The sequence below is a fragment of the Plenodomus lingam genome, assembly GCF_022343315.1.
Source record: "Plenodomus lingam strain CAN1 chromosome Unknown contig_17, whole genome shotgun sequence".
NCBI classification, from domain to species: Eukaryota; Fungi; Ascomycota; class Dothideomycetes; order Pleosporales; family Leptosphaeriaceae; genus Plenodomus; species Plenodomus lingam.
In genome coordinates, this window is record NW_027093934.1 from 387,667 (window position 1) to 408,210 (window position 20,544).

The following is a 20,544-nucleotide window of genomic DNA, read 5'->3' on the forward strand; positions in this document are numbered from 1 at the left end:
CCTGTCATTGACACACGATTATGTCGGCATGTCGGAGTGGGAGCGAGGATTCAAAAGGAATATACCAACAACCAGTTCAAAGAATGTTCATCTGTTTCGTGGATCAGGGTCTCCGTTGAAGGAACATGATCAATGCTATGCGCTTACGAGGGAAAGATATCCAAGCTTCGTTATGAGGCTTGGGGGAAAGCCCTGTGCTGGCGATCGGGTTGTACTTGATTGGCAACCCATTCCTAATGCAGTCCTGTTCTATGATTCCACTGTCGCTTGCTTGCCCATGACTGACTCCAATGCCGTGTGTGTCCATGCTGAATGTGTAGACCTCCATGTGTACATGTGTAGGTGGCTCAACGCTACATGTGTAAGCCAACTTTTGGGGTGTAGCTGGGACTGTACACAGGGGATTGAATGTGCTCACATCAACGTCCACTAAGGTATCTGCGGCCGTGTGTATCAAAGCACTCGTGCAGGCCAGAGCAGACTCTTGCCATGCACACAATCTCTGCATTGAATTCAGCGACTGTTGTAGACTCGGCAATTCAAGGACCAAAAACTCTCAAGTGAAAGAGTGGTGTTGTTGGTATGATTGGCCGTGTGCGATGGTATCATATCATGTGCACATGTAACACTATGCTACACAAATCAGAAGCCACCATAATCTCCTTTGTTACCCGTTACACGCGCATCTCACAGTACACACCCTTGTTGGAAAATCATGGGCTCTAGACTCTGAATTGCAGTCCTGGCTTGGGTTGTACAGCACCACCACCACCACCACCACGACGCCCCATGCTCAACCGTCCTACACATAAGTTACAACACCCCGTGCACTATGTTTGAACAATCTTCCTATTGAGATTTACATGACCATACCCAAGCAGGGCGCAATAGCAAAGCAAAAAAGCCCTGCAAGAAAAGCTCTCTGAAATCTCACTTCCCATTGCCCTCCTCCCCCCCTTCCGGCCCCACCTCCCTGTTTCGGGACAGAGGGCAACAAACATATCCCCACTTTTTATTTTGCCCTTGCTTTTGATTTTAGCTTATGTGTGCTTGGGATTCGGTTCTGGAAAAGCTTAACCGCGCACGCTCTGGTTCGCTCGTTTGAACAAAGAGGGTGGGTGGGATTGCAGTCTAGAAAATTGGGAGATGGGAGACGCGTGTTGGTGGAGATGCATGTATGGGATTAACGCTGTCTTGCTTGTTTTCCTTTCTCTAGGGCGTCTTTTTTGTTTCTCCTGGGAGTCTCCTGGGAGGAGAGGCGGGTGAATTGACGGGTGGGATGGCGGGTCTGGACTATGATGTCATCATGGGGATGTAGCAGTTAGGCATCTTGGTTTTGCGCCAAATGTGAAAGTGGGACGCGGCGCGAGGGATTCGTGATACGATACGATACGACGTGCTTGTGTGAAGTGGTGCATCTGGCTGGACTGGATGATTGGGACGGAGTGGGGGGTTTGGAAGGATGCGAATCCAGGCTACCAGGCGGTGGTGGGTTGTGCCGCCTTCCGTGTCCGTGTGGTGAGTGTGCATGTCTCGTTTTTTTGATCTGTGGGATTGATTAGGGTTAGAGTAAGATGAGGGAAGTTGGGAGAAGGAAGCCGTGTGTGTTGTTGTGTTTGCGCCTGCCCTTTGTTTTCATCGCCCTCTTGCCCTCGTTCGTTCGCCACTATCGCCTTGGGTGAGTTCTAGTTCGCGTACGAGCAGAGGTTCTCTGCCCCTTCCTGGCTAATTACGGTACGGTCGTCGTTTGCTTCTTTCCGGGATCTGTGGGTTCCGCTACAGGAAGAACGTTCGCAACGGGCGATTGGCGTAGTTGTGTCGAGGTTCTTTTGTTTTCTTGTTTCCTTTTCCCACACCAACGACGGTATCAGCGAATAGTTTTGACTTGGAGCCCGCCGTCGCTGCTGCTCATCGACCACTCGCCTGACCATGGTCTGTCATTCGCTTATTGCGCTCGCACTTGGTGCTGTTGCCGCTGCTATCCCTACGATTGAGGTCAAGGGATCCAAGTTCTTCACCAGCGATGGCGATCAGTTCTACGTCAAGGGTATGTTTCCACAGACTGGTTGCAATAGATGTCGACTAGAGTTCGCAGAAGAGATGCTGATATGTTGCAGGCATCGCGTATCAACTTGTCCCCGATGACCCACTCATCGATGCCACTCAATGTAGCGCCGATGCTTCGCTCATGCAAAGCATTGGCACCAATTCAATACGAGTGTACCATGTTGAGGCAGATGGAGATCACGAGGATTGCATGAAGGCGTTCGCGGATGCTGGAAGTAAGTACACAAGCTTCAGGTATATTCACTGGATAACAGGATGCTGCTGACTGCAACTCGCTCAGTCTACGTCTGGCTCGATCTTGATACCTTTGACACGTACGTCGAGCAAGTCACGCCCAAGTGGACTAAGCCGCAGAGTGATGCCTTCGAGAAGGTCATGGATGAATTCCAGCAATACGACAACCTCGCGGGTTTCTTCGTCGGCAATGAGGCCATCACCAACGCCAACGGCTCCGTAACAGCGCCCTACATCAAAGCAGCCGCACGTGACATGAAAGCCTACCGTACTTCCAAGAAGTACCGCAACATCCCCATCGGCTACTCGGCTGCCGATATTGCAACCCTACGGCCCATGCTGCAAAACTACCTCGCATGCGGCGACGACACGAAGGAGTCGCTCGACTTCTTCAGTTTAAATGCCTATTCGTGGTGCGGTAGCAGCACATTCGAGCAGTCTGGATACAACATCCTGGAGAAGAATTCCACAGATCTGCATATTCCGATCTTCATGTCGGAGACCGGGTGTAACACGGTACGACCGCGTGACTTCATGGACCAGACTGCCTTGTTCGGCGAGATGGCGGATGTATGGTCTGGTAGCATCATTTACGAGTGGATCGAGGAGGCGAACAGCTACGGGCTTATCAAGTATGGGGACAAGGTTGATCCTGCGTCGGTTGGTGCACCTGCGGATGGGTTTCCACGCTCTGGTGAGTTGCAAGTTGTCAAGAATTCATGGGGACGCGTCCTAACTCGAATGCTTAGGCAAACCAATACCCATGGAGCCCGACTTCTCCAATCTTAGTAAGGTATGGAAGACTTTGAACCCCACCGGTGTCAAGGCAGCAGACTACACACCCACCAAAAAGCCTGTCGCTTGCCCTGAATACACCTCTGGTTTCTGGGAAGTCGACCCCAAGGCCGCGCTCCCTACGCTCGGCCAGGTGCACAACTTTCATGCCCAGCAGGCTACGACTACGACTGCAGATGGCGCTTCTGCCACTGGTTCTGCGTCGAAGGCTGACTCTGGCTCTGGTTCTGACTCTAGCTCCAAGTCAGAATCTGGATCCGGAACTGAAACAGCAGGACAAGCAAGTGCAACTACAAGTGCAGGCGCTGCTCCGGATGCGCTTGCTCGTGAAGTCAAGGGCGCAGGCGTGGTCGTGGCTGTAGGTGCTCTGGCTCTGATGGCATGGCTGTAATCGTGAGACTGTATATGGAAACTAGACGGAAAGACAGCAAGATAAGACGAGCTATCTGTTGTTGTGTGCATATATAGTATACGAGGTAGACAGGCGTGTGGGTCTCGATTACGGTACGGTAATAAAGGAATGGAGAGCGGGAGGTGTTCAGAGGTGGTTTGATTGGCACATATACCCTGCTTTTATTCTTGCATAGTGATAGATGGAATTGAAGACGGATTGTTGAGGCGATGTGTTGCTGCCGAGAAGTGTGGTGGTTGTGAATACTACTGCAGTAGATCGGCGTGGCGATGAGATGGACGAGGATGATTCATGAGATGGGGATCTGGAGAAAAGTGGGGCTGGAATCAGTTAGGTACAGTAGCGGCGGGAAGGAGCGGAGCGTGCCATTACTGTTAGGGTCTGGTCGGAAGCCGGTCTCCCGAACATGGGACGTAGCCGTTGGACTCGGAGCAATGGGCTCTCTTTCTCTCTTTCTAACAGACTCTGCAATCCCGCGATCTTTCCTTACACAGCTATTTCCCGTGGTGACTCCTGTGTGTGACGGTCCAGACTGTGTCCCACCACCATCACCAGCAGTACAACCACCATGGCGTCTCCCACCATGGAGCGCATCGAGCCACACAAGAAGGCGCACTTTAGCCTGCGCCTTGGCCATGGCATAACCAGCAGCGACGACTCTTCGAGTGCCTATAGAAGCGTCAAGTGTACGTAGACCGACCACTCTCCCTCCATTCTTGCCCCATAGACAGTCGTAGCGAAGAGGACAGGCCACGGCATACATACTGACCACGCCCAGACAACCACAAGCCTGCCCAAACCGCGACCACTCGAACAACGACGCTCACAGCACTCTCGGCCAACACATACAACCTCAAACTCGAAGACTCGGACGCCTCAGGCACCAAGGACATGTACACATTCAAGGGCCAAGGCTCGACGCTGAAGAAGTCCTATGTCCTTGTCTTTGACCCTTCCTCGCAGCAAGCCACGCTCGAGCCGCTCTCGAGCAGCTACACATTTAACCTCGCTACCAAGAACGGCAAAGACGTCGCTTCCCAGCACCCCAAGATATACCCCAAGAAGTGCAAGGATGATGATGCAGACCATGGAGGAGACGATGACGATCTGTTTGGAGAGGAGGTGGGCGACGATGAGGCAGGGGACCCGGACGCGGAGAACCCATACGATTTCCGCCATTTCCTGAGCAAGGGGGAGAAGCGCGGTGATGAGTCCGAATACAACCGCGCCTCGTCTCCCGAAGACCGCGCAGGCACAGGCAGCGCAGCGAACACACCACAATTTGGCGCACGGAACCCTGCTGCGGCATCAAGACCTAAGCCTACAAAACCAGCCCCAGCGAAGCGCAAGGGTCCAACTACAAATCCCTTGGTTTCCAAGCTCAAAAAGTCACAGGCTACCCCGAAAGTACAACTGCAACGTGCGGCAACGTCAGATACCCCCAAGACCAAGGCCAAGGCTGCAGGACCTCCGGCCTCGAGGATCAAATCCAAAGAAGTCATTGACTCATCTGATGAATCCGACATGGACGCAGACCCCCAAGTCGCCTTCTCACCCGCGCGCCGCTCCCCATCACCCGCCCCTCACCAATCCCGTCGCTCGCCCTCCTCCTCAGACGCAGAAGCCGAATCCGCCTCCGATGACGATGGTGGCCTCCTCGAAATTGAAGTGCCGGACGCTGAACCTCCACGTCGCGGTCATGGTGCCCTGAAATCACTAGGGCTCGGTCCAAACCTTGGTGGGGGTTTAACGCGTTCACCCTCGACTGGCCCGCGCTCTCTTCTCAGCGCAACGAACAGTGCGCAAGGCTCACCGAATCCGCAGTCGCTCACCTCGAGAGCCAATCTCAATATGCAGGATGAGATAGACTTTGGGGATTTGGAAGATGCCGAGGGTGAGGACGAGGGAGAAGACGAGGACGACGAGGAAGAGGAAGAGGGATACGACAAGGATGCAGGTCCTATGGATATTGGACCACTGGCGAAGCAGGGTACAGCAGTATACGATAGAAAGGCTAGTACAGTAGGTGGAGCAGTAGAGGATGATGAAGACGCTCTGGAGAAGTTGATGATGGAAGGATTGTTGGCTGGGGTCGACAGCAGTGAGGAGAGTGAAGAAGAGTAATCAGGGTATGATTTATGCCATACTCAGTCCTGGGAATCCACGTAAATGGAATCCACGTAAATTCCCAGTCCCAGGCTTTACCAAAGCACATTTTGCAAAGAAGCCATACCTGTTTCTTGGCGAACGTGTTTCCCTATACAAGCCATGCACAATCAAGAAGGTAAGGCAAGCATCGACCGTTTGGGCTACGAAGAGAGAAAATTAGTCATTGCAACACACAACACACGCATTCCTTCCAAGAGAGCCAACGTGGACAAGACAACGCATGAAAAACACACAAGGGCTGAGCTGCAATCTAAAGGGCGGAATCCGGGAGTACACTCCGGGCTGTTTTGGAACAACGTGCACAGCCAAAGCCGATGACTTGGCCACTGTGTTTGCCCAAGACCTGCAGTTCTCGATGGCGTGGCCCCAAACTTCCCCGCACTTTTGGACTGCATCATCAGAAGCAACAATTCCTGTTTTCTACACGCCTTGCGGTGAAGCAAGATTCCGCCAAAAGGGCAGGTCCAGCCGGGTTCCAGACACTTATCTTCAGCTCCGGTAGGGAACAACATCATCAGTGACTACACGACTTGACGACTACGCCTTTCGCGACAGCCGCGACATGTCTGTCGTCGTCGAACAATACGATCCCAAATGGCCTGAAGAGTTTGAGAGAATCAAGTCCGATCTAAAAAAATACCTGCGAGGCGTCGACTACCTATCCATCGAGCACGTGGGCAGTACCTCTGTGCCAGGTCTCGCAGCAAAGCCTGTCATCGACGTTGACATTATTGTTACCAGAGAGAATGTCCAACATGCCATTGACGCACTTATTGACAAGGCCAACTACGATTACCTAGGTGAGCTGGGCATTATTGACCGCCATGTATTTAAGGACCCTAGCCAGTCCACTCGCTACAACATCTATGTCTGCGTCGACAAGGTCGCACAGACTCGTAACCATCTCGGTCTGCGCGACACGCTGCGTTCCAATACTGAGCTCCGCGATGAATATGCCCGCGTAAAGCTCGACCTTGCCGCCCGCTCAACAAACATCGTCGACTATCTTGTGGCCAAAGGCGCCATCATCCAAAAGATCCTCAAAGCATCTGGCCTTCTCACCGACGATGAACTCCTGGCCATCCGCAAAGCCAACGTCAAAGGCGAACGCTATGGCGCAATCAAGACTCCACGCTTATTGCTAAGGGAGTTTGTAATGAAAGATGTGACTGGCTACTACGAACTTGAATCCAGCGAGGAAAACGCACGATATCAAGACTGGCCGCCTAGAACAAAGCAGCAAGCACGACAACTCGTCGTAGACAACATCCGCAACCACAACGACGTCCCGCGCACCATCTACGAACTTGCTGTCGAACACGACGGCCGTTTCATCGGCCGTGTAGGCGCAAAGACCTCCCAAGCAAACTCCGACAGCCTCCCCGGAGAAGAGACAATCAAACACGTCACCCACGCCAATCTCTGGTTCTCCTTCCTCCCCAGTATGCGCGGCCAAGGCTTTGCCACGGAAGCCATGACGGCTTTCATCGACGCGCTGAAGGACCGGCTACAGGACCAGGGCAAAGTCGAGCTGGAAATCGAATGCGATCCCCGCAACGAAGGGAGTTGGAAACTTGCGGAACGATTGGGGTTTGAGAGGTACAGTCTGACCAAGGAGGCGCACGAGAGTAAAGGAGTTTGGGTGGATTCGCTGGTGTTGAGGAAGGTTGTTGGGGATATGTGAGTTCTTTTTTTGTTCTTCTTCTTGTTCTTGGATCTCCCGCTTTGCAAATACGTGGGAGGGACAGCTTGTGTGGTTGTAAAAGTGCATCTATCTAACCCACCTCCCCACAGCGCAACAGGCAGTCGCCACGTCCGACGAGAAAGCATGGTAAGCAACGACGGCAGAGACGTTTTCGCAGCCAGTCTGTACGCGCCAAAGGGGACAGGGCAGTCTTAGCCTTTGTAGTCGTTTAGTCTTAAGGAGAGTTCGTAGTTTCCTATCGTTACATAGTCTGAAACAATCAACCTTGTCAAAATATATCCTCATACCCCCACACCCTTCTTCTAATATTCCAGATTGACACCGTACCGTGAGGTGCACGACTCCCTTCTTTGGACATGTAGGAAATCTCACCAAAGTCAAGGCAAGACAAGGCAGACATCACCGCGTTGAACAGTCCACGAGTAACATACACCCCCACCAGCTCCAGCAACCAAAATTCGCCAGACCTATAGACTTGGATCCCGACAATAATGTAAACAAAGCTAAGTACAAACCCCAAAAATGTCAGCTCAAGACACATGAAATAAAACAGCACAGTAAACCAGTCACCATGTCTCGGAAATCCACCCTCATGTCTCGTTATCCTTGTGCCGGTTGTCTTGGTGCTTGTTGTAATAGTACTTGTTATCCTGCTGCCTTGTTGTTCATAAATGCATGCGATGCTCCCGAGGAGACGAAGGAGGTAGATGAGTAGATGCAACGCGCGGGATTGCCTTAGCTCTTGTGTATGTGGAGTAAAGCGCTAGCCTTGCTGTCGCAAGTTTACTGCCTCGTGGGGGAGAATAAAAACATGGCGGCACCTTACAATCAATGAAAAACACATCACCACCACAAGGAGCAAGCTACCACAAAGTTATATATACCACACATTGGAATTCATGAGATGTTGCCGAAAATTTTGATATATATTTCAAGGTAAATAATATGCTAATATCAAACAAAGAGACGTTCTGGAGCTTTCAGCTGGGTCATGTGTGTAGCCAGTGGAGTTCAGAGATGCGTTTGCGGCATTGTTTGCCCTAAGATAGCAGGCAAAGGTGGGCTTCACTTCATCACTTAATAGGATTACATATCCCTAGCACACTTTAAGATAGTTTTATATAGCGATATAACCTTATTTCCTGTAAGGAAAAACTTGTAAGATGTTCTATATACGACTGGCGCGAGCTAACACTGCTGTTCCTGCGCGTTTGAAGTATTGCAAACACTGACAACATATCGCCACTTCGAAGCTCTCTAGGTCCACTATTCAATTACATATGATTTGAAATTGCGTTACAAGTCAGTGGCATGTCCTTTATAAACGCGGTCACATCGAGATAATGGGCCAATCACGTGAGAGCTGGCAAGAAGTCAAGGTGACTGCGGGTATGAGATCACAGGCACATCGTCTTGCAGCAAAGCTCCTATCACCTTGGTAAAGCTGTGTGATCTCGTAGACACGTCTTTCTAATCATTCCCATTTCACCCAAAACCAGTCCTCCACTATCAGACGCCTGATCGCTCAACTCAAAGAGCGAAGTCTTCCCGAACATGTCACCAAAAAAATGGTGGAGAGGTTCGAGAAAGTCTTGTCGATTCGCCGCGTGGGCCGCATCTCAGAGGAAGATTGGGAGAAGTATGGTGCCAACATTGTAATCCTATGGACTCTGGCACTCAAGTCGACCGGTGACCGCGAAGTAGCGGCAATGAATGCTCGGAGGACCCAATCCGAAACCATCAACATCCTCCAGGCGAAGATGGGTGCAGAGCAGGCGGCAAAGCGGGCTAAGGCCCAAGGCAAATCGGGCAATGTTCTTGCCCAAGTGCCTTGGGCCGACGGCCTGCTCGTCGCCTTGCTTAAGCCCATCGATGCCTTGGCCAGGGACCTCAAGAGGCTGACCAATGAGGGGGCAAAGACGCAGCAGAGGAAGCCTTGGATGGAGGCTAGTGACTTCATCGAGCTGTTGAAGAGTGCTTTGTTCCAGCAGGACATGGACTCTATGGTCGATGAGACCAAAAACATGAGCATCGGTTGGGAAAGGGAGGGTGCCGGGGCAGATGTGGTGATGGAGGAGTGAAGGGTGGAGGGGGGAGGGGGGAGGGGGGGAGGGGGTGTATACCCTGGGGTGTGAAGAGAGTAGATAGATGGGGACTGAGGTGGAGGACATAGTATCCTCGTTGTAGTATCGAAATACGGCCACCACCAAAGACAATAGCTGTATCTATCAAACCCCCTCAAGAATTGTTGTTCGTGACCATATAAAGCATGCTATAACTGCAAAAGTAGAGATGAATCTTGAATTTATATACATTCACTCGGTCGTTTGTCAGTAGGTCAGTGCAGAGCAATCATGCAGCTTGCCGTGAACTTTGATCAAATGACCATGTCCACACCTAACTTCTCAACTCAACCTACATTTTCACACCTAATTTCTGAACTCAACCTACACAGAACTCGTACACCTATATACTTTCACCACATCCACAATGTCACCACCTCCCTCCCCATCGAACGAGCAACCGCTGCCCTCCTCACGCGCCCAGCTCTCCGCTCTGCTCAAGCACAAACTCCGCGCCATACCACCCTACCACCTCCCCACACTGACCCTAGACGATATAATCCTGCCAAACCCAATAGCTACACACATTCCCAACATACCTCCCGACATTCAGCTGCCCTTCTTCCTGCGCCACCGCGCCCTCATGGCACGGGACGACGACCGGGCTATCAAGAGTGAAGAATTGCAGAGTATGGACGTTACGAGGGCGATATGGTACTATCGGCTTGATTCTGCGCGGCAGTTTCAACGCTACCATGATGGAGTGAGATGGAATCTTGCCATGTTTACTGCGCTGCTTGCGCGCGAGTTTGTAGAGGCTGGGTCTCCGGTCGATGACATTGGAATGAATACGGCGACTACGAGCAGTGAGAGAAGATTCGATCACTGGGTACCTGCAGACCATTACTATCCAGCGTCCGCACGATCCCAGCGTAGCTTCGACAACCACGTCCCGACATACCAGTCCTGCCCATCATCCTCACGATCCTCCCGTGGCCTCGACAACCACTTCCCGGTAGATCATTACTATCCATCATCCTCAAGAATCTCACAAACCTCCTGTAACTTCGATAACCACAACCCCCCACCCCCATCCTACCGCCCCCTCCCCCCCTCCGCCAAAACCTTCACAGCCCTTTACCTCTCCGCCGTCCTCGAACACCACAGCACCCCTACAACCTTCCACGCACATGAAGCCTTCCTAAAAGCCTGGAAGACGTCGCCCTGGGACCTCTTCCGCGTCCACGGCGCGGCGCAAAAGAAACTGCTCAAGAGCGAGATGAAGCGGCTACGGGGTGAGTGGGAGCGCTTGTTGGATCGGGAGAGGGAGAGGTTGGGGCGCGCGGAGTATGAGAGGGTGGTGGGGAGATGGGTGGGCGGGGTGGTGCCGGGGAGGAGGGATCAGGGGGTTAGGGGGATGGGGGATCAGGGGGTTGGTATTTCGTTTGCCGGTCTGAACCCCTTGGATACAGATTCACATTCCAGCACCACATACGACAACGCTTCGTCTTCGGACACGCTCCTTCAAGCTCTACTCATACCCTTTCCCGCCCAAGACCCAGCACCGCCTACGCAAATTGAAGACACGAGCACGGTGACCGACCTACGGGATGCAATTGCAGCGGTGCGGAGTGTAAGGGCGAGGGAAATACTGGCTATGCTGGTGGCGAGGTTTCCAGTTGAGGGTGAGAAGGAGGGCGAGAACTGAGTGGTTTGAGAGGGTAGGACTGGGTGGTCTGGAAAGACTGAGTCGTTTGAAGGATCGAGTCGTTTAAGAGGACTGAGTGATTTGACAGGACTGACTGGTTTGAGAGTTCAGGATTGAGTAATTTGAAATGTTATGACCGAGTAATATAAGATTGAGGCGTAACAGTAAGAAGTCTGGCCCAAAGAGAAGAGAAGAACTGAACGAATAATTTGTGACTATCAAGTATCTCCGACACCCAGATAGACAATGTATGAGACGGAGCATTCCACACACAAGCAAAATGTGCTTCATAACACATGTACAACAGCATGCACATACCTTTCTTTACTTGTACATTGTACACGGCGACAAAGCATTTTGCACACGTAATAGAACAGCAGCAGAGCCTAATGCGTGAGACCGTGAGATATGAGATTGGAGGTATCTAGTCTAAAATAGGGCTCTACAAATTTCTTGAATTCTAATACCCACCGCAGGACAAAAGAAAAGATACGCATCATAACATGCAGTCTCCCACTCTGTGCTCCAACTCCTGCGAATGGCGCAGAGTGTACATTAAGCGCAAGAGTAGGGTTGCGTATCGATCCCAACATTACGGCAAAAAAGGCAGAGATTTGAGGGAAAGGGACAAAGTGTGACGTGAGATGGGGCATACGGAGAGAGAGGATGAGGTTGGATGGAGGATGGAGAATGGGAGATATATAGGAAATATATGGGGGTATCTATAGAGTAAAATGTCAGTGCTTATGACTACACGGCACTGCGCAGCAAAGCATCAGAGTCAGAATCAGAGTCAGAAAAAAAAAAGGAAAAGGACAAAGAAATAGGTAGCATCGTGGGCAAGACCGAGCCTTGATGATATCCAAAGACAAGAACCAAGACAAGGACAGTGCATGCCTACCAACCACCCCTCAAACCTTCACCGCACCCGCCGCCAAAGCCTCCACCAACTTCTCCCGCCACACACTCAGTCCCACCCTACTCGTCGAATCCTTAACCAATACCATGGCAAACCACTTCTCGGCCCCAAACCCCAAAAGCTGCGAAAGACTGGCCAGACGCTTCATATTCACACTGGCCACATCGCCGTAGCCCAGACACTGCAGCGGGGCCCCGGACTTGATCATCTCGCGCTGCTGGTACTTGTTCGCTCTGAAGCCGTCGTAGGGCGAGGAGCCGATGACGAGGTACAAGAGGGAAATGGCCAGACTCCATAGGTCTGTGGTGGCGGAGGGGGTTGCCGGGTGTGAGGGGTTGAGGGTTTTGGGGTCGAGGTAGTCCCAGGTGCCTGCGCCGAAGGGGGAGGCGGTGGAAGAGTCGATGGGGCCATCGGGTTGGGTGAGGATGGCGGAGGAGAAGTCTGTGTAGACGGGGTTAGGGGTGCCGGAGGGGGAGAAGGAGATGAGGATGTTGGAGGGTTTGATGTCGGCTTGGATGCAGGCTTTGTCTTGCATCCATGCTAGGCTGTCGATGAGGGAGAGGGCGAGGGTGGGGAAGATGGCGGCGAGTTTCTGGGCGCGGAGGGGCTCGGATAGTGTGTTGAGTTCGGCTGCGATCCAGGACTCGAGAGTGCCGTCCATGGCTTTTAACACGAGAGCTTCTGTGCGAGTGTCGAGGCCGAAGAAGGGGACGATGTGCGCGTGGGCATTTGGGAAGCGAGAAAGGTAGGATAGGATCTTTGCCTCGGCGCAGAGGACCTTCTTTGCGCTAGTCGTGGCAGGTACCTTGATGGCGTAGAGAGATGGAATCGTGGGTGTGCTACGTGAGTCCAGTGGTGTCAGGGGAGGCGATATGCTACTCGTAGGAGTATCAAGGGACGGCTGTTCAACAGTGCTGGGCACAGAGGGTGTCGCGAGATAAACGTTGCTCCAAGCACCGTTGCCAATGATCTTTTTCTGTCCTTTTGCGTTGGTGCAGAATTCATAGTCTATTGCGTGGTATGGATACGTAATGACTTCAGTGCTGCCGGGCTTCTCCCCGGAACCTTGACATGTGGGCGAAGATATAACCGAGTCTCCACGACGAAGATTGGATAATGAATCCAGGAAGTTGGACGACGATGATCCAGTCTTGACATGTGACGTTCCAGTAGGAGTAGGAGGCGGCGTCAGAGAACGGTCGCCTTTTTTCTTGCCAAGATGCTGCATACCCATGGCTGATATTCTGAGTTTGCTAGGAGAAGCTGGTGGAGTAGATAGTTGGTTAATGGGTTGAGCGCACGAGTAGTTGTGATTGTGAGTGAGGACAAGTCTGCAGTCTTCGCTTGGTTTTATATTGGTGCTGGTGTGAAATGGTGGGGAGTCAGTCTGCGTAGAGGCCTCGATGAGTAGTGAATGACTGGATTCACTCTGCTCTCTGGAGAGAGGAAATGTGAATCGTGGGAAAGCAGCCATTTTGATTGATTTTTCTGACAGTGTTGGAGGTGTAACGTGTAGTAACAATGCTGGTGATTGTGTGTAAATGGGGAGTATATATCCAAGCACTATGCGCCAATTTTGTGATGCGCAGAACGAGGTACATCCAGGAACAGGAACGTAGAAGACACGGTACTCTTCTCCAGCTAGCTGGCCAACAGGTTTGACGAGGACGTCTCTTTTTGAGGTTCGCTCAAGACAGTGGTGCCGTGCCGTTCGGTTCCAGAGCCGTTGGCCGGCAACAAAGACAAAGCAGTAGGAAAAGTTAGTAGCACCGGTTATCGTACAAGAGATAAGACTCCAAGGCCGACTGAAGTGTTTCAAGACAAGAAGGACGACATGTTGAGACAGCAATGCACTGTATACGGCGTGCGGGGGGTCCGCAAGCCGTGAGGGCGGAAGTGTAAGGGAAGATCGGGAACAGGCTTGGAGAGCAGCGGACGGTCAGACATTGATAAAGGGAGCCAGATGTAGGTAGGAGGGTAACGGATTGGGGTGCCTGCGCCTCGGGTAGCCCGGCGGGTGGCACCCACCAACCGATGACATGAAGATGACTCGCATCTTATGGCCCGGGGGCCACGGGGCTGTGATGATTCGCATGGGAAAACAGCCTTGGAGGAAAAAGGATAGCTGGCAACTCTGCGCTTCCAGAACGGCCGTCCATTCACGCGTCTTTCCTAGCCGGGCTACGCTGCCGCGCTTGTGGTCGTCCAAGGGCCGGGCGCACGAGGAGAGCCGCTAAGCCTAGAGTAAACCCGGGGATCGCTTTGTCTTCTTCTCTCCAACCATTTCCCCGTCTTGCCTGAACGTGCGCGATTTGATTGGCGTGCGCAACCTCCGCCGAACCTCGACGAGACGACCCGGGGGGCCATGTCGAAGGCTATGTGTATTGTACTGTAAGGCATGTACGACCTATGCCTTGTGCGTGTGCGTCGTGCTAACCTATGCCTGTGCTGCTTGCTACAATCTGGCTTTTCTCTGGCCTCCTTTCCAGACGACATAGGTATGCGCCAGACTTGCCTCGAGGATACATGCACCCTTCCCCACGCCAGACTTGCCTGGCATTCGAGTCGTCCAGGATGATGTGGCGTCTGCTTGCTTACATCTGTAGTCCATAGCTACCTACCGGTACCCATCAGACCCAGCCGACGAAAGCCATTCCGTCCCATCCCATGCTTTCCTCCGCCCGATCATCAGTAGACCGAGATTAGACCTACCCTTCGCGTCCAAGTAGGTCTGACGGCTCCTTGACTAGACCTACCGTAGATGGTTTCGTGCAGCGCAAGTCCGATTGCAGATAGGCAAGACTCGGGACCTGCTGCAACGACGTTTACGTCCTGGCGTTAGAGGAGGAGCTACTTCGGACAGATAGGTAAGATTTTAAATTTTTTTTGGCCCATGGAAAAACTGGGCACCTGACCGGGTAGAATCTGAACTTGCGTCTTTTTACATGGTGTGGCTGCTGTACTTGAGAACTTGGAGGGTCGAATGCTGTGTGTCAAGAGCCAGGGTACAGACACAGTCGACCTGAGGTGGAAACTGACTCTTCTTGATACGCACCTGCGACAGAAAGCGGTGATACGCGATGAAATATTACCAGGTTGGGGCTAGATCCGTTGTCGTCTCGTCTCCACCCCAAACATGTTCAAGCGCCCTCCCCACCAACCACTACCTTTCACTCATCAAACTCATCGGGCGGCTAGGTACTCTGGCACTCTGCCAATTGTTTCCATCTTAGCGTGAAATCACTTTTCTTTGTAGTCGATAGACTATAGTAGTGACATGGAACGTTTATATAGGTACCGCGACATTTCCAGCGCGGTGGTTTAGAGATCGACTACAGCGGCTCGTTAGCTGAGCTCAAGTAGGAAAAGCTGCCAAACTACCAACGTCGATACGAGGTTCAACATCTCCGAGGCTGAATCTAGTTCTGCGGGACTGATAGACAATCTACATGAATCCAAGGGCATGATTTGACTGCCCACGTACACGCTCGCCCTTTGAATCTTCAGAAAGAAGTGGTGCTACCGTGAACCTCAGGTCCGCCATCCTGCGTCTCAAGAAAACGTATGACCCTCTCATCCACAAATCCCCAGAAAAAGGACAGGGCAACACCACACAACACTATACAAACCCTCTGAATGATCAAACCAGCACCAAACCCCCATGTCAACGCCAACACTAGACATAACATAGCCATAGCATATACATCAATATTCCCGTAGCATATGCATAACAATTACCACAACCACTACTACTACCACCCCCAACATCCCCCCTTCATCACCTTCACCCCCTAAAATCTCTAATCCCTAACATTCTTTCTCCTTCAATCACCGACCCCCCCCCCTTCCCCCTCTGCCCTCCTTTTTCGAAGAAGACGAAAACGCTCTTAACAAAGCGCAATCCCAATCAAAGAGAAGCACAACCAAACACTACAAGAACCCAGTCCAAACCCAGCCCAATTCCAATCCAACCCAACGTGCCAGAGGACAGAAACATAGATGAAGAGCAATATATAAAAGTGAAGAAAACTGTGCCTTGCTGTTATAGTATAATATAGCACATTACACTGTACTTGCACGCTCCATGTTTGGTCTTCGACTAGGGGAGTTTACATTGGTAGTTTTACTGCACAACACAGCACAGAACATTCTCAATCCAACTCCACATCTCCATCCCCATGCACATGCACATCTACCTTTCCACATCCCCTACCCCCACATCACCATCGAGACAAAAACCAACACAAACACCAATTCTTCAACTCGTAGTATTAACACTATACTATGTAACCCAAGGGACAACAGCCCAGGCGAGGGATCTTTCTAGATGTCTACACACACCTACATGCGTACCCACACACCACACACAGCAAGAGAGAGACAAAAAAAAAGGCCTTTGCCTCAGCAGTCAGACAAGACAAGACGAGACAAGACAAGATGAGACGAAACCAGACCAGACCAACCCGATTGAAAAAAAAAGGCCTTACAAAAGAAAAAAAAAGGTATCCCCCATCCAAGTCAAGATGTAAAGATCCATGTTCGATTTCCTGTGATTGCTGCTACTCCTACTACTGCTACTGCTTTTTGCTACTGCTTTTGCTGCTGTGCCTGTGCCTGTGCCTGTAATAGAGATTGTTGCTGGAGCATCGAGGAGCGTTGATAGGAATCGATAATCTGGCCAACCTGCTCCTCATGCTCGGCCTGGCGTCAATGCTCATACCCCGCACCCCTCTGCCACGGACTCGAGCTGTTCCCCTGGCGGTACTGCACATCGTTTCGCTCGCCGCTGGTGCCGGGCCTGGTGTTGTACGAGGGAGCGGGACTACGGTCTTCGTAAAAAGAGGGGGGCGCGGGCGAGATGTTGTCATCTCGTCGTGGGGCAATCGGTTGGTAGTGTTCACCGAATCCAGCCTTTTCCGCAGGGGAGTGGCGAGGGCCCTCGGCAGAGGAAAAGTCGTCGTCATCGTCCAGGCGGCTGCGGGAGCCCTGGGTGCCTTTGCCTTCGCCTCGGGCGGTGGCGCCAAGAGCGTCGAGTTCAGTGGTGAGTTGGGTCTGAGACTTGATAAAAGAGCCACGGTCGTCGCGCATAGGTTGGTAGCGTGTATCGGGGTTCTTGGTAAAGAGAGCGAAGCCGGAAGAAACGAGAAGCATGAGAAGCAAGATGAGCGAAAAGGCGGCGTTGATGATGAAGAAAATGACACCCATGGCACCAGAGACAACGGCCTGCAGAGGTTAGTCGCAACTCAGATATCAGGAGCGAGGGTACTCACGGGTTGTCCAAAAATTTCAGTGAACATGACAAGGAAGAAAGAGCTAAGGAAGTTGACAGCCGCAATGGCAATGTTGAAACCGTTGGTCTTCTTGTCCATCCATGGGCGGAGGACAGAGACACCAACCAGCAATGCCAACTCAATGATGAGCAGTGCTACAGCCTGTACCTTGGGGCTCTCCTGGGAAAGACCAACAAACATGGCCTTGATGAGAAGGTATCCAAGCCAAGGGATGATGAACCAGTAGGCAGCCGCCTTGAATTGGACATAGAGGAAACCCCACTTGTTGAGTGCGGTAGGATCCGAGTAAAGAATGTAGGCGGGGTTCTTGTGCATAGTAATGGAGCGCTGCGCAATGCGTACTACTTTGGAAGAAGCCCAAGCAAGGACACCGATCATGGTGACCATGGTAAGGATAGCCAGAACAATCAGACCGGCGGAATCGCGTTGAGTAAGCTCCCAGAAAGACAGGACCATCATCTGAGGAAAACCAATGAGTACAACTCGGAAAAGGATGCCCTTGAGAACGGTCTGCCACCCATTGCGGAAATCGATAAACTTGTCGCCCTTCATCCTACCAGCCTTGGTCAGACCCTCGCATGCATACTTGAAGAGTAGCACGCCAATGACAACGAACAGAACAAAGACAATGAAAAAAGTGTAGCCCGTGAAGAAGATGTTGGTCGTCTCAATCTTGGCCTTGAAACCAACACGCTCGATACCGTGGAGTACGACACGGTCGCTGTTTTGAAGTTCGGTGGAGGCGGCGTTACTGCGACTTGCGAGACGCTGGAAAGCACGGGTAGCGAATTCAACACCACGTTTCATCTTCATCTTCTTCTGAACCTCAATGGAGACAAAGGAAAGGTTCGACAAATGGTTGGTTGGCGTTCCGCCAGTTGCACGCTGGTACCATGTCGCCATCTTCTGAAGGAAACCGACGCGAATAATACCCATGGTCCACTGGAAGTTTTGGGTCCAGGCGGAGACGATGGGAGGCAAAGGAGTGGAGCACATGCCAATGAAAGCCTGCGCCTGGAAGAAACCGAAGAGCGACATGGCGTTGGCGGCAACGTGAGCTGCGGTGTTGGAGTGCCCCAAGCCCGATGCTATAGCCGACGTCACCAACCCCGTGGCAGCTATCAAGGCTGTCGTCCATGCAACGGCCTTTTGGTCGACAGTGTGCCCGTTGGAAAGCTCAGCCTCCACACATGCCAGCTGCTGGTGGGTTGTTGCATCCTTGATCTTAATTCGGACGACCGCGTCCAAGTCGGGGATTGTGTAGGCGATGCCTGCAGACGTTAGACGGCACAGGGGCAAGACAAACATGGGTACCTACCAGGAATGGAGCTCATGATATCTTGACTGATGTCGAGGTTGGACTTGATGACCAAGGGCCCAGCGTTCATGGGGCACATGGACGACAGATCCTCTGAGCTGCAGGGGTCGAGCTTCTGGTTCATGGCAGAGTAGCCATAGACGAGCAGCTCGAGGTCGGCCTCGATCCTGCCCTCGATATTGGAGATACCCTCAATCTTGAAGGCCAGACTGCGGTTGCTGGGTGTGAAGGCGACATTGAAGAGGGTAGCGGACAGGCTGGAGTTGCTCATGCAGGGGTTGAGCGACTTGGATTCGATGATGCGCTCGGCGGAGGCCAGGGGCAGGGCGGCCGCTGTGAGCCAGAGCAGCGACCTGGACAGCGAGAAACGCATGTTGGGTGGTTGTGTGGTGTTGCGGAGGTGGTGAGGAGACGCGCAGTGGGAGGGCGTCAGGCGCAGAGGTGCTGGTGTGGCACTCCTGACGAGTACGGTGGGGAAAAAGGGTCGGCCAATCCAGCGGCGAAATAGTCGTCCCTGAGCGAGTGTCGATTACGGGCCTGCGACTTGGTATTGTGTTTTGGGGAGAGGGGGGGGGGGGGAGAATTAAATCTGTTGTTTTTTGTCGGGCGCGGTGAACGAGTGGCTGTCGTGGTGGTGACGAATTACATGTGGAGAAGCGGTGGCAGGTGCAAGGTGGGTAGGTTTGTTGCGCAGGACAACTTGGGAGAGACAGGGCGAGAGGCAGGCGAGAGGGCAGGCGAGAGGGCAGGCCGGCGGGAGTGGGCGGGTCTTGTCGGCTGGCTTGGGCTTTTTTGGGGTGGAGAGGCTAAAAGGGCTAAGAAAGAGAAGGGGGAGGGGGGGGAGGTCGAAAGCGATGGGACAACAGGGAGCGAACTGTTAGCGGATCTTCTCAACAACACCGACCCAACACGACCCAGAAGCCAGAAGGCGAACAATGGCGGCAACAACCCGTCACAAGAGACAACGGAGGTGTTTTGGGAGTGCCGGAGGGGAAGTCGCAGATTCACCAGGTACCGTGGGAGTGATGTGGTACGTGTATGTAAGTACTGTACCTACACTATCCCAGCTGGTCGTGAAATGACGCCTATATGCACAACGGATGGCTTGTCAGGGGAGCTGAGACTGTGACGGTCGCCACGAGTGGGTCCGTCTATGAATACCTACACTACTCCAACAGTACTACAGACTACATACACTGTACATGCCCTCTGTACATGGCCGCACATGCTACCACTGTTTGTTACGCGCGGCTCCTGCTCAGCGCCCAGAGCTAAAAGAGCCGTCCTGCCCACTCAGCTGGAGAGATTCACCGCAATACCGCAAGGCCACACCGAGCAGCACGCTGCAACCGGTTCGGTAGCCATGTACTCTACGGCGACACTGCGGCCCATCGATTGGTGCTTCTGGCTGTGGTGTAGTGTGAATAAAAGACGGTCTTTGTGCGTGTTGGGCCCCTGCTAAAAACAGCACTTCGAGAGCACATTTCAAGTGTTCCCGTCCTTCTCTGAACCCATCTTGCGATGCCGCTTTTGCTCCTGTGGCCAACCCTGGCGGCCCGGATGGGGGCAAGGGCAAGGGGGCGACACTACAGCTGCTTCGCCACACTCGCACACTCCCACACGAGGCTAACTCACCCACTGCCCAGGCACAATCTCGCCATGCGCATACTCTGGTCCTCTGTAAAAAGAATTGGCATCCCAGGAGCCCAATCACGGGTGCTGTTCACGAGGGCAGAGACTGCATCGCTCATGCTGACTGATGCTGTCTTGTCGAAGTTGCCAGGGATGCCCAGCGCTCTTCGTATCCATCAATGTAACGATGGTTGCTGGAATACGGCGAGATTCAGGATGTGGCTGCAGCAT

General features: G+C 52.5%; 9 protein-coding genes across 9 annotated transcripts; 5 read left to right on the forward strand and 4 right to left on the reverse strand.

Annotated features, from left to right (window-relative positions):
• Window positions 1-103: 103 nt before the first annotated feature.
• IAQ61_003142 (uncharacterized protein) lies at window positions 104-508 on the reverse strand (the record flags this gene model as incomplete). The annotated part of the gene is made up of 1 exon (XM_066095854.1): window positions 104-508. The coding sequence occupies one exon, from the start codon at window positions 506-508 to the stop codon at window positions 104-106; it is 405 nt and encodes a 134-aa protein (XP_065954099.1).
• Window positions 509-1,929: 1,421 nt separating this feature from the next.
• On the forward strand, window positions 1,930-3,712 carry IAQ61_003143 (uncharacterized protein; the record flags this gene model as incomplete). The annotated part of the gene is made up of 4 exons (XM_003844748.2): window positions 1,930-2,047; window positions 2,118-2,282; window positions 2,348-2,995; window positions 3,051-3,712. 4 exons carry the CDS (start codon window positions 1,930-1,932, stop codon window positions 3,485-3,487), a joined length of 1,368 nt encoding a protein of 455 aa, XP_003844796.2. The 3' UTR covers window positions 3,488-3,712.
• A 230-nt stretch (window positions 3,713-3,942) lies between these two features.
• Window positions 3,943-5,632, forward strand: IAQ61_003144 (uncharacterized protein; the record flags this gene model as incomplete). The annotated part of the gene is made up of 2 exons (XM_003844749.2): window positions 3,943-4,194; window positions 4,287-5,632. Exons 1-2 carry the CDS (start codon window positions 4,077-4,079, stop codon window positions 5,630-5,632), a joined length of 1,464 nt encoding a protein of 487 aa, XP_003844797.2. The 5' UTR covers window positions 3,943-4,076.
• Window positions 5,633-6,239: 607 nt separating this feature from the next.
• IAQ61_003145 (uncharacterized protein) lies at window positions 6,240-7,361 on the forward strand (the record flags this gene model as incomplete). The annotated part of the gene is made up of 1 exon (XM_066095855.1): window positions 6,240-7,361. The coding sequence occupies one exon, from the start codon at window positions 6,240-6,242 to the stop codon at window positions 7,359-7,361; it is 1,122 nt and encodes a 373-aa protein (XP_065954100.1).
• A 1,589-nt stretch (window positions 7,362-8,950) lies between these two features.
• On the forward strand, window positions 8,951-9,463 carry IAQ61_003146 (uncharacterized protein; the record flags this gene model as incomplete). The annotated part of the gene is made up of 1 exon (XM_003844750.2): window positions 8,951-9,463. One exon carries the CDS (start codon window positions 8,951-8,953, stop codon window positions 9,461-9,463), a length of 513 nt encoding a protein of 170 aa, XP_003844798.1.
• Window positions 9,464-9,872: 409 nt separating this feature from the next.
• IAQ61_003147 (uncharacterized protein) lies at window positions 9,873-11,153 on the forward strand (the record flags this gene model as incomplete). Its single annotated transcript, XM_003844751.2, has 1 exon — window positions 9,873-11,153. One exon carries the CDS (start codon window positions 9,873-9,875, stop codon window positions 11,151-11,153), a length of 1,281 nt encoding a protein of 426 aa, XP_003844799.1.
• Window positions 11,154-12,064: 911 nt separating this feature from the next.
• On the reverse strand, window positions 12,065-13,546 carry IAQ61_003148 (uncharacterized protein; the record flags this gene model as incomplete). Its single annotated transcript, XM_003844752.2, has 1 exon — window positions 12,065-13,546. One exon carries the CDS (start codon window positions 13,544-13,546, stop codon window positions 12,065-12,067), a length of 1,482 nt encoding a protein of 493 aa, XP_003844800.2.
• Window positions 13,547-16,321: 2,775 nt separating this feature from the next.
• On the reverse strand, window positions 16,322-19,786 carry IAQ61_003149 (uncharacterized protein). The gene is made up of 3 exons (XM_003844753.2): window positions 18,682-19,786; window positions 17,343-18,634; window positions 16,322-17,295 (listed from the first exon to the last, which is right to left on the reverse strand). The coding sequence occupies exons 1-3, from the start codon at window positions 19,052-19,054 to the stop codon at window positions 16,780-16,782; spliced, it is 2,181 nt and encodes a 726-aa protein (XP_003844801.1). The 5' UTR covers window positions 19,055-19,786; the 3' UTR covers window positions 16,322-16,779.
• A 153-nt stretch (window positions 19,787-19,939) lies between these two features.
• IAQ61_003150 (uncharacterized protein) lies at window positions 19,940-20,432 on the reverse strand (the record flags this gene model as incomplete). Its single annotated transcript, XM_066095856.1, has 2 exons — window positions 19,940-20,286; window positions 20,351-20,432. 2 exons carry the CDS (start codon window positions 20,430-20,432, stop codon window positions 19,940-19,942), a joined length of 429 nt encoding a protein of 142 aa, XP_065954101.1.
• Window positions 20,433-20,544: the final 112 nt, after the last annotated feature.